This window comes from Salvelinus fontinalis, chromosome 27, assembly GCF_029448725.1.
Source record: "Salvelinus fontinalis isolate EN_2023a chromosome 27, ASM2944872v1, whole genome shotgun sequence".
NCBI lineage: Eukaryota > Metazoa > Chordata > Actinopteri > Salmoniformes > Salmonidae > Salvelinus > Salvelinus fontinalis.
Genome location: NC_074691.1, coordinates 222,757 through 235,236, shown reverse-complemented (window position 1 = coordinate 235,236; position 12,480 = coordinate 222,757). Strand labels below are relative to the sequence as shown.

At 41.3% G+C, this 12,480-nt stretch overlaps 1 protein-coding gene across 1 annotated transcript in view; it reads right to left on the bottom strand.

Annotated features, from left to right (window-relative positions):
- Positions 1-10,800, bottom strand: part of LOC129824821 (serine/threonine-protein phosphatase 2A 56 kDa regulatory subunit alpha isoform-like) — a 123,945-nt gene extending 113,145 nt beyond the window's left edge. Inside the window, exon 1 of the mRNA XM_055884324.1 lies at positions 9,687-10,800. Within this exon, the coding sequence (XP_055740299.1) occupies positions 9,687-9,831 (145 nt within the window). The 5' untranslated portion in view covers positions 9,832-10,800. The remainder of the gene's footprint in view (positions 1-9,686) is intronic.
- Between the last annotated feature and the right edge of the window lie 1,680 nt (positions 10,801-12,480).

The following is a 12,480-nucleotide window of genomic DNA, read 5'->3' as shown; positions in this document are numbered from 1 at the left end:
TTACGACGGTTCAGTCCATGGGACACGGTTGTAATTTGAGTAGGTGTTACTGGGTTCTGAGAAAGAGGTCTATCAGCCGGACAGACCGAGGGGGCCGGGGCTGTGCTTAGAGGTCTGGCCCCCTGTAGAGTGTGACATGATATTACACCACTAGACTGCATACCAGATCATGACCCATACTCAACTAACCATCTGGGGGAAATAAAAATGCATGGTGTTTCGCATTGTTCAGTCCAGCCTATCAGCTGATTAACTTAATACATTTAGTACTAGTAAAAAGCTATAAGCTTTACATTTGTATTGCTCTGTTATTACATAATCATCAACCGGGCAATCTCGCAACCCTGTGGTTACACACTCAGTGTCACATCCATGACCCAAGGTTGAGTGCACTCACACACAAAGAGCAATTCCGAATGAATGTGCACACATAGTTGCCTGCCATAGCACCCAGGCTGTGATGGGATAACAATAAAAGTGATGCGAGTGATCGATGATGTCTGGTAGGTTGTGGTCGACAGAGAGCACTCATATTTACCACTTGACAGGCATCTATTGCAAATGAGTCAGTTTTCACATTAATAAAAAAAGACAGACTCATCCACTGAGCTACATGAAAGCAGCATGCCGTACCCCTTTGATCTAAAAATAAATATGAATTGATTCCCGGTCTGTTGGCACACACAGTGGAAACAAGTCACATGACAAAGTCTATCAATCTATGTGCATTTGATAAAGCAGGATACGAGTTAGCTAAGCTAGCGACCTAACTAATCCGTGTTCGACACGAAGACCAATCGCTTCAAGACTGGCAGGGTTTTGATCAGATCCATCTTTAAAACACCTCTGAAATCTGACTTCAAATGAAGCCAGCTATCTTTGGGAAAATCTCAAATTTGCCAAACATGCTTTGCAAAATACCTCGCAGGGCTTCTGGCTGCCATGGCAACCATGCCGGCCTCCCAGTGAGTCATCATTTCGGTATCTTTCACACAACATGAGGCTATAAACACTCCAGCATCTCTAATGCAGGAAGGAAGAGGAGCTTCTTTACAGCTGTAGCAGTTCCCAAGATTATTATACCTTGATTTATGCATTATCTCTAGCCAATCATTATGTAGTAAAGAACTTTGAAAGTTTCTTCAAGTGCAGTCGCAAAAACCATCAGGCGCTATGATGAAACTGGCTCTCTCACCACCACAGGAAAGGAAGACACAGAGCTACCTCTGCTGCAGAGGATAAATTCATTAAAGTTACCAGCCTCAGATTGCAGCCCAAATAAATGATTCAGAGTTCAAGTAACAGCCAAACATCAACTGTTCAGGGGAGACTGCATGAATCAGGCATTCATGGTCGAATTGCTGCAAAGAAATCACTATTAAAAGGCCACCAATAAGAAGAGACTTGATTGGGCCAAGAAACACAAGCAAAAACATTAGACTGGTGGAAATCTGTCCTTTGGTCTGATGAGTCCAAATTTTTTATTTTTGGTTCCAACCGACCTGTCTTTGTGAGACGCAGAGTAGGTGAACGGATGATCTCGCATGTGTGGTTCCCACCGTGAAGCATGGAGGTGGTTTGATGGTGCATTGCTGGCGACACTTGATTTATTTAGAATTCATGGCACAGTTAACCAGCATAACGACAACACCATTCAGCAGCGATAAGCCATCCCATCTGGTTGGCGATTAGTGGGACTATCATTTGTTTTCCCAACAGTACAATGTACCAAAACACACATCCAGGCTGTGTAAGGGCTATTTTTGTGATGGAGAGTGATGGCCTCCACAATCACCCGGACTCAGCCCAATTGAGATGGTTTGGGATGAGCTTGAAGGAAAAGTAGCCAACAAGTGCTCAGCATATATGGGAGACTGTTGGAAAAGCATTCTCATGAAGCTGTTTGATAGAATGCGAAGAGTGTGCAAAGCTGTCATCAAGGCAAAGGGTGGCTACTTTAAAGAAAAACCCAGGAATGAGTAGGTGTCCAAACGTTTCACTGGTACTGCACACACACACACACAGAACAAAACATTAGGAACACATTCCTAATATGGAGTTGCACCCCCCCCTTTTGCCCTCAGAACAGACTCAATTTGTCAGGGCATGGACTATATAAGGTAGAGGTCGACCGATTAATCGGAATGGCCGATTTCAAGTTTTCATAACAAATCGGAAATCGGTATTTTTGGACACCGATTTGACTTTTTTTCACCTTTATTTAATCTTTATTTAACTGGGCAAGTCAGTTAACACATTCTTATTTTAAATGATGGTCTAGGAACGGTGGGTTAACTGCCTTGTTTAGAGTCGAAACGACATTTTTACCTTGTCAGCTCGGGGGATTCAATCTTGCAACCTTACGGTTAACTAGTCCAACACTCTAACCACCTGCCTCACAAGGAGCCCGCCTTACTGCATTCGCGTAACAGAAGCCAAGGTAAGTTGCTAGCTAGCATTAAACGTATCTTATAAAAAACAATCAATCAATCATAATCACTAGTTATAACTACACATGGTTGATGATATTACTAGCGTGTCCTGTGTTGCATAATCGATGCAGTACGCATTTGCGAAAAAGGACTGGCGTTGCTCCAACGTGTACCTAATCATAAACATCAATGCCTTTCTTAAAATCAATACACAGAAGTATACATTTTTAAAACTGCATTTTTAGCTAAAAGAAATCTAGGTTAGCAGGCAATATTAACCAGGTGAAATAGTCACTTCTCTTGCGTTCATTGCACACAGAGTCAGGGTATATGCAACAGTTTGGGCCGCCTGGCTCATTGCGAACTAATTTGCCAGAATTTTACGTAATTATGACATAACATTGAAGGTTGTGCAATGTAACAGGAATATTTAGACTGATGGATGCCATCCGTTAGATAAAATACGGAACGGTTCCATATCTCACTGAAAGAATAAAAGTTTTGTTCGAGATGATAGTTTCCGGATTCGACCATATTAATGACCTAAGGCTCGTATTTCTCTGTGTTATTATGTTATAATTAAGTCTATGATTTGATAGAGAAGTCTGACTGAGCGATGGTGGCCACCAGCAGGCTCGTAAGCATTCATTCAAACAGCACTTTCCTGCGTTTTGCCAGCAGCTCTGCTGTTCATGAATTCAAGCCTATCAACTCCAGAGATTAGGATTGTGTAACCAATGTGAATTGGCTAGCTAGTTAGCAGGGTGCACGCTAATAGTGTTTCAAATGTCACTCGCTCTGAGACTTGGAGTAGTTATTCCCCTTGCTCTGAATGGGTAACGCTGCTTCGAGGGTGGCTGTTGTCGTTGTGTTCCTGATTCGAGCCCAGGTAGGAGCGAGGAGAGGGATGGAAGCTATACTGTTACACTGGCAATACTAAAGTGCCTATAAGAACATCCAATAGTCAAAGGTATATGAAATACAAATCGTATAGAGAGAAATAGTCCTATAATTCCTATAATAACTACAACCTAAAACTTCTTACCTGGGAATATTGAAGACTCATGTTAAAAGGAACCACCAGCTTTCAAATGTTCTCATGTTCTGAGCAAGGAACTCAAACGTTAGCTTTCTTACATGGCACATATTGCACTTTTACTTTCTTCTCCAAAACTTTGTTTTGCATTATTTAAACCAAATTGAACATGTTTCATTATTTATTTGAGGCTAAATTGGTTTTATTGATGTATTAAGTAAAAATAAGTGTTCATTCAGTATTGTTGTAATTGTCATTATTACAAATAAAAATGTTTTTAAAAATCGTCCGATTAATCGGTGTCGGCTTTTTTGGTCCTCCAATAATTGGTATCGGCGTTGAAAAAATCATAATCGGTCGACCTCTAATACAAGGTGTCGAAAGCATTCCACAGGGATGCTGGCACTTGTTGACTCCAATGCTCCCCACAGTTGCGTCTTGGCTGAATCTCCTTTGGGTGGCTGACCACTCTTGATACACAAGGGAAACTGTTGAGCACAGAAAAACCCAGCAGCGTTGCAGTTCTTGACACAAACCGGTGCACCTGGCACCTACTAACATACCCTCTTCAAAGGCACTTAAATATTTTGTCTTGCCCATTCACCCTCTGAATGGCACACATACACCATTTTTATTCTACCTTTAACTAGGCAGTTAACAACAAATTCTAATTAACAATGACGGCCTACACCGGCCAAACCCGGATGACGATGAGCCAATTGTGCGCCACCCTATGGGACTCCCAATCACGGCCGGTTGTGATACATCCTGGATTCGAACCAGGGTGTCTGTAGTGAGGCCTCTAGCACTGAGACACAGTGCCTTAGACCGAGGCGCCACTCGGGAGCCATTCTCAATTTTCTCAAGGGTTAAAAATCCTTCTTTAACCGGTCTTCTCCCCTTCATCTACACTGATTGAAGTGGATTTCAAGAGGTGACATCAAAAAGGGATCATAGATTTCACCTGGTCAGTCACTTTGTCAAGGAAAGAGCAAGTGTTCCTAATGTTTTGTACGTCGCTGTGGTCCACCTGTACCTGCGCCAAAACTCTTATTTTTTTTTATCCTTTAGCTTCTTCTCCATCTTTTTAAATAGTGAGCCAACATGTTTTCAACAATTATTTGCCTGATAGATCAAAACTAATTTTCTCATGCTCTCGCATCTCTCTCCAGCAGACATACAGAGAAATATGTTTGGAACATCAAATCACAATATTGAAACACAATACATATAGAATTGTGAGAATTGCGATTCAAGCTGAGAAAGGTCACAGTAAAGCATTTAGGCTATTGTCATGATGCGTAGACTGTGGAATATAGTGTTAAAATGCAAATAAGTTCAGATGTATAGGCAAGACTTTTAGAATGCATTGAAATATGAGCAATGTCAAGCTGATTGTGTTCTAGGAAATAGGCCCACGTGTGTGGGCTAATTGTTCAGGACTATTCCAGAGGAAATCACTTTTTATTCACGACAAAGGCATTCGTATGAATCCAAAGCTGTCGCTCCCCTATCAGTGCAGACACAGCTAAGCCAATTTTATAAAACCAGAGGTGCACAACCACGTTGCTTCCTGTCAAGAGTATGGATTTAAAATAAATCAAAACAGGCCAGCTATCTTTATACCCAGGGAGTATTTCAATGTGAGTGAAACAGCAAATCGACCTGGGTGAGTTATTTAAAAAGTAGTTGATTGGGAACAAGAGGGAGAGCCAGTGAGTCCTCTGGGAAGCAGACAGGAACCATCCCTTGGACTTCAACCACAGATGGAACCACAGTCAGCAATCAAATGAGCATGGGGTAAACCTCTATGTGGGAGTCAAACACACACCCGCGCACAGCTAACTGCAAATAAATTATTGCCCCAATTGAACTTTGCCACAAAAACCACTGCTCATTTGACACATCAGAGCCTACACCAACACAAGAGGTGAGCTACTCCTCCTCCTCCTCCTCTGCGCAACCCATTTCACTCATGCATTAGTCTAGCTCTGCTATTACTCTTACAGGCTCACAGATGGGACAAAAGGGGGTCAGAGGAACGGAAAGATAAGGCAACACAAGAGAGGTAGGGTGAGGTCTCTGCTCCAGAGAGAGAGGGAAGGAGAGAGGGGGAAGAAGGGAGCGAGAGATAGTTGGTGGGGGAATCAGTAGCCTGTCTGACACACACATCCCGGTCATGGCAAGCACCTCCCCAGCAAGACGTCCAGTTAGCTCCCCTCACAGCCAACCACTGTTCCTAATTACTTTGAAGTCACTCAAATAAGCATGCATTCTTGCACAGCTTTACAGGGACAGTTAATCATTCTGCAGGTCATTCTGTCTGAAAAAACATCACATTACTTTGTACCAGAGTATGTGAGCGGACATGAGCAGTCGATAATACAACTCATGTCCTTTCCAACCGCTCCACTAAAAACCGTTCCTTGCTCACAGGGAGAAGAAAAAAAAAGCTGCTACAACTTTACTCCATTCATTGAAATCAATTTAACCAACACCCATCTATTTTTGTGACTACATAGCATACCATTTGGTTTTGAAACCAAACCATTCGACTTGAATGCTAATATTTTTTAAGAAGAGCTCATCATTTCAAATAGGCTACATGTCATATTAAACAGCACATAAAACACTAAATAGGTCAGGAGCCTGACAGGTAGTCTAAGAAAGAATGAAAATGAATTATTTAGGCTATATTATTAGCCTATTATCTCAATTATTTCAAGGCCATAGACTACAAATAACTAAATTGTGACGCATTTGCGAGAGCGACACTAGGCTGGCAGGAACATTGAGCACTCAGCATTTAAACAACATTTTGTTGTATTAAATCATTATAGTCTACATTGCACATATAGGCTGTGACTTACTTAGAATGAAGTAAAAATGAAACATAAAATGACTTATTAGACCTTTGAATTCACTTTTAGAAACACGAGTTTGGCCAGAGTCTGTGGCTTCAGGCTCATGCGATGGTGCCTTGACAGCAGGCCAGCAGCGGAGAATATCCTCTCCGCGCTTGCAGAGCTACTGGGGATGCTAAACACCCTTCGGGCCACTCTTGCCAGGCTGGGCAGGGATGCAGAATTGTTTTTCAATAGGTAGGCCTAAAGGTTTATAGGCAAGCAAAATAACCCTATCAAAACAGAAAGCTCCTTGAAAGAGGTAATATGTCAGGCCTATTGGGCCAGAATCAATGATAGAATTGTATCTATGCAATAGGCTTTCTATTTATTTGGATTTGAGATTTGTTGTTTATAAATACTTTGTTACAATGACACGCAAGCTACCAACCTGGTTACTTTGTTAGCATGTGCACGTGGTACTCCATCATGCTTTCGGGATATGTGTCTTTTCAGATTCCACAATGATTATTTAGTTGTGGACACTACATTACCCTCTTTTGTACTTGGGCCTCATCTTTGTAAGTCACCTTGATTTTGTACCTGTGTTTTACCAGTTTATGAAAAATAAATAAATGTATACACACACCAAACCCCTCTACACAATCCTCCATTCAAAGCAGTGAGTCACACCAGCATTATCATCACCCGGAGCTGAACCCGTCTGTGACATCAATAAAAAATGCCACCCATTCACAGGCGCAAGAAAACAAAAGTAGCCTCGAGGTTATGGTCGACTACAACTATCAGAATAAAAAGGGCCATGAAACTACATACTAGGCTAGTCTACTACTATATAACTACTAGGTACGAAACTATTAAAATAGACTAATTGAGAATTTTCCATGATCAAATGAATACTGCTGCCAACATAGAAATGTCCAATTTCTATTCAGAAAGAGCTTGTCTATACATTATCATGTGCTCTCCATAGACATTAAAACCAATAGATAGTGAAAGCGCTGATGTCATCCATGTAATCCTATGGAAAACTCCTGACTGAATTTGAAGCGGGCCATATTGCTGAATGGCACCAACAACAAAAAATGTTCACTAAGGACCTTCGTGACTCTAAAATAACCGAGGGGATCAAACTTGATCATAATAATCGAATTTTACAGCCCAAAACGTCCATAATTGTTTTCATTTTCTGGGCTGTTCTGGCAATTTACATAGGCTTTCTAGGAGCGACCAGGGCTTTTGGCACCGCTAGGTTGCAACGCAGTAGCTTCCAAGCAAAGTGCATGTCTTCACGCTCCAGACCGGACACTGGGGGCCTGGTGGGAGACCACCCCACTGAGGGAACCCTGAAACCCCTTAGGGTCTCTCCCTCTGCACCTGAACTTCTGGTCCCGCTGGTGTAGGGCCGTTGATGACACGTTACTCTGTAATATCCATCAATGCCTTCATTCAGTGTAGTGTATAACTAACTGCATATTACCTTTCTAACCAAACAAAGACGAAACCTCACAAATAACAACCAGTTAAACATTTCATCAATCCACAAGCAGCAGTAACCAAGTCAATGCCATGTAGGCCCAAGGTTTAGTGTGTCTGGACTTTTCCCTTGCCATTTCAACATGTTGGAAGGCTAACTTGTCTGAACTTGACTGCTGAAATCAGTGAGAGGTTTTGCTTTAGAAAATGAAGTTTCAGGAGTCTTCACAATACCATGCAGTAGTTGTGAGGACAGGGTGAATTTTGAGTCTTCAAAATGGCCTCTTAAGGTGAAAGGAAGCACATTGATTCAAACTTATGGACACATGTTATTCCTGAATACATTGACATTTCTCTCCCAGACAGGCTTCTGCCAAAATCTTTACTACTCTGCATCAACATTAAAGATCAAATTGTCATTACAACACAGATGCCATTAAGCTATATTTGGAGAGTTCCTATAATGAACTGTACAAATGACCTGGGGACAGACAAGCCACAGTGGGAGCCCATCAGATAATAACCAAGCTCTTGACCTTGTAATATGTGGAGTTGACAAAGGGAAGTTCATCACTGTTGCTCAATTCACACCTGTGATTGAGATATATAGCCAAGACTGAATTTGGCAAAATTCCTGAATGAAGATCAAAGGTATGCACTTAAAAGTGCAGAGCATTTTGGATTCTGGTATTCTGAACCTCTCTCATCAACTCCAATAATACTGGAGTATGAAGCAACTTAATCCCCATTGGTTTCATTGTGTGTCCGACAGTTTTGGATTGAGGAATATGACTATAGAAATGTTTGTTTAGAGGCAACTGTTTAAAGTATCAATCTTGAAATATCCTATAACACAAGTTACAGTAGCTTGAGCAGATTACAATTATCCTGGCTGCCAAGGTGTACAAAACATATCACTCTCTGCAACTGGGTTGAAATTCCCAGAAAGGGACATAGATTTTTTTGTACGCAGGCTACTCTTTACCAAAAATATAAAGTTATTAAATACTGTAGTAGGCCTATGTTTACAGAGAGCTCTGTAGCTTGCTTGCATGTATTCAAAACATAAATTCATGTAATTGTCTGGCCTTAGGACCATATGTCTCATACAGGAAAATAACCATTAACTTCATTATTCAACAAATATCCAGGTGAATTGTGATAGTAGTATGGTACAATATGTAGCTGGCAGGAAAAACATGTATTTGTATTTATTAGAAATCCCCATTAGCTATCCTTCCTGGGGTCCAAACACATTAAGGCACTTGCATCACACATAAAACAAAAGATAATACAGTACAACATTATTACACCACTACATATCTACAATACAAAATGTATAATACCACCATACAACAATGTACATCTGTGTAGTGTGCATGTGCTAGCATGTGTGTGCGTATGCATGTATATGTACCTGTGTCTCTCTTCAGTCCCCTCTGTCAAAATAACAGATACCATGCATTACAACGGTGCCATTTCTGAGAATGGAGGAACTGACACCGATGGAGAGAAGATATCAGAACAGAGATCAGCACCAACTAAAACGTAGGCGGTGTACAATTTACAACAGTAGCCTAGTTTACAATGATTGCACTTCAGTCCTTGTGAGCACACCTGAACACGGATCACAGCTGGGTGCCCAGGAACAGAAGCTGAATATGCATGTCATCGCAACTGTCATTAGCTAACGTTACCCATAGCTTCCGCGTTGCATTCACCACCAACACATTTGTATCCCTATACAGATCGATGTCTGAGTACGTCAGGTATTGATCACGTTTGCAGGTGTAAAGGGAAAGTATCAACACTACACCACCACCCTTTCATAGACACTATTTCAGGCCGAATTGTTAATCCTCTAGTAGTTAGTCTTACCTTTGAGCTGCGGCAAGGGTGAAAGCTCGGTAAGAGTTTGAGTTCGGAACTGGGACGACCCTTGAGATTTCTTCTGTTTCTGGGCTTTCCTCATTGATTTTCGTGTGAACCCGTCCACTTTCTCAGTCGCAGAGATAGCCGACATTGTGGTGCATAAACTATAACGTTAAAATATGTTTTACAAGTGCACGAAAGACCGATTCAGGGGTTACCACACGTAGGCTATGTCTCCCAGCCCAGCCGCATCCAAATATTCTCCAACTTGAAATAATGGAGTGAACCGCAAGCTTTAAAGAAAACCTCTTCTCCTTGTTGGATCCACTACTGTAGCTTGTTAATCAGTTTCCATGTAAAGCCCGCATAATTCGGTCCGCTTGTTGAGAGTCCAGCGAGCTGCTTACAAAACGAACGTTACGCGTTAACAAGCCAAAGTTGGTAGGCTAACGTTAACGAACTAATTATCTGACAACGGAAACATTGCCTAACTAAATTGCTGGGTATATTTGTTAACTTGTAATTTCTGCAATTTACCTGTTGCTAGTGTTGTCATTTTTATAGCTAACTAGCTATTTCAGAGAAAACAAGTAACGTTATGCCATGTACTGTAAATGACAGACAAAAAAATGCTACCACTAGCTAGCTTCTTGGCTAAAGTGTTAAAACGCACAGTTAGCTAGCTAGATAATATGAACATTTACAATTTAAAGCGAACTCTCATGATGAAATTCATACTATTTTCACAAGAAAATAAATACTATATTCCGTGTCTTTTAGCCGCAGTTGGCTTTGTCTAAAAAAAAAAAAATAGTCTGGACGAATGAAGTCTGGCAACCTCGAACTAACGTTACTCAGTAACGTTCGTATCGGAAGAACAGCGGCGCCAATGGAGTCATGTTCAGCACTTTCCCGTATCCATTTAGTCGGAATTATCTGTTCATTGAGTTGCACTGACACCCCGATAAGGAATTTTCAGTTATACTCGGACCTCAACAATAACTTTTCCAATATATTCGTTAGATAAAACACATCCATGCAGAAGCCACAACACTGTAGACTCTGTGCAACCGTAAACAGTTTCGCATCGTTGTCGAGGTTGCATTTTGTGACACGAGTGTACGTAATTGACAGACAACGCCAATATCCAACAAAAATGTAGAACCTTGCACGCTCCATGCCTTTTTAACCAATCGAATTCGATTAAGACCGGGCTCTAAACCATGTGACAATGGGCGGATTCGATTATGCTGAGCCGCGGGCACCGGGCAAATGCCCATGACGTCACCGGACGAAAGCGGGGAGGGAGGAGCGCCTTCTCAAATCGAACAGTAATCTGTGCCGATCGGTCATTTTGTCAACAAGGCAGCATAGTGCAGTCCAGAAACATTCAAGATATATTTTCCTCAAAATAAATGTTTGAAGTGTCTAACATTTTTTTTAAATCAAAAGCAATCACTTTGCACGCTAAAACACATAATCGTACAAATTACTATACGTGCAGAATTATGTCACTTTTGTTTGGGCTTTGAACGGGGCACGGGAGGCAGCCCGGTTTCAAATATAATGCAATCAACTTTCAGCCAATGAAAGGTTGGAAACGTTTATAAATAGGCTAGATACTGTACTAAGATCCAAATAAAAAAAGTCACAATTTTCTTTTCAGATCACACTGGTGAGTGATTATTTTGAGGCCAGGCACTTGCAATTGCAAGTACATCATGATGCTATTTTTATCCATCAGGACACACTGTAGCATCCAACAAATGTGTGGTTAGTGCTATCCAGAATCCTTGGGAAGTCCCCTAACATTAACCCTTACCTTCACCATTTTAAATGTCAACTTCAATGGGGTAGGGACATCCCAATGATTCCCAGATAGCATGGACCATAAACCTGTCCCCTACATTTACAGCAACACCCTTAACAGTGTTTGCAGAAAGCAGATGTTGCCGGTTTTCAGGGATAGAGAGGGTCTATTTTCAACCTAACTTCAATTTCCCCTGAAAATTGGAAGTGGGGACTCCACTCAGGCGTCTTTCTAGACCTACTATGTTAGGTTATTACAGCAAAGTGAGTGGTTTGACCCCATGTGATTCTCTGAATGTAAGCCCTCAAGCACTAGTAGCATGCTAACCTTTGCACGTGATCACACGAAGAGAGCAGAAGAAAATGTTCTCATGAGACAAATATATTGCAGGTTGACAGGTATACAAACTATCATGCATTCCAAATCTCCTTTCAGCACAAAGGATAAATAATTATCTAATTATTTGTCAAAATACAATTAACACAGCGCAAAACGCATGTGTGTTTATTATTGCTTTTAATATTTGAGGGTGGCAGGTAGCTTAGCGGTTAAGAGCATTTGGTCAGCAACTGAAAGGTTGCTGGTGTGCATCCCCGAACCAACTATGCGCAAAATCTGCTGATGTACCCTTGAGCAAGGCACTTAACCCTAATTGCTCCTGTAAGTTGCTCTGAAGAGTGTCTGCTAAATGAATGAAATTGTGTCATTACTTAGCTATTATTTATCTCTGCATTGTTGGGAATGGCCCGCAAGTAAGCATTTCAGTTAGTCTACACCTGTTGTGTACAAAGCATGTGACAAATAACCTTTGGTGTCAGGTTAAAACAACAGAAGGGGAAAGTATACAGGAAAAACAGGTTTGAGACCAGTGTTGGAAACCTTTTACTGATGAACAGCATTGCATGGGGCTGTTAACCTAAAGAGAAATGTAGTACACAGTACCATAGACATATATTTCTATGATACCAACAACACAACAAAGTTGGCTCT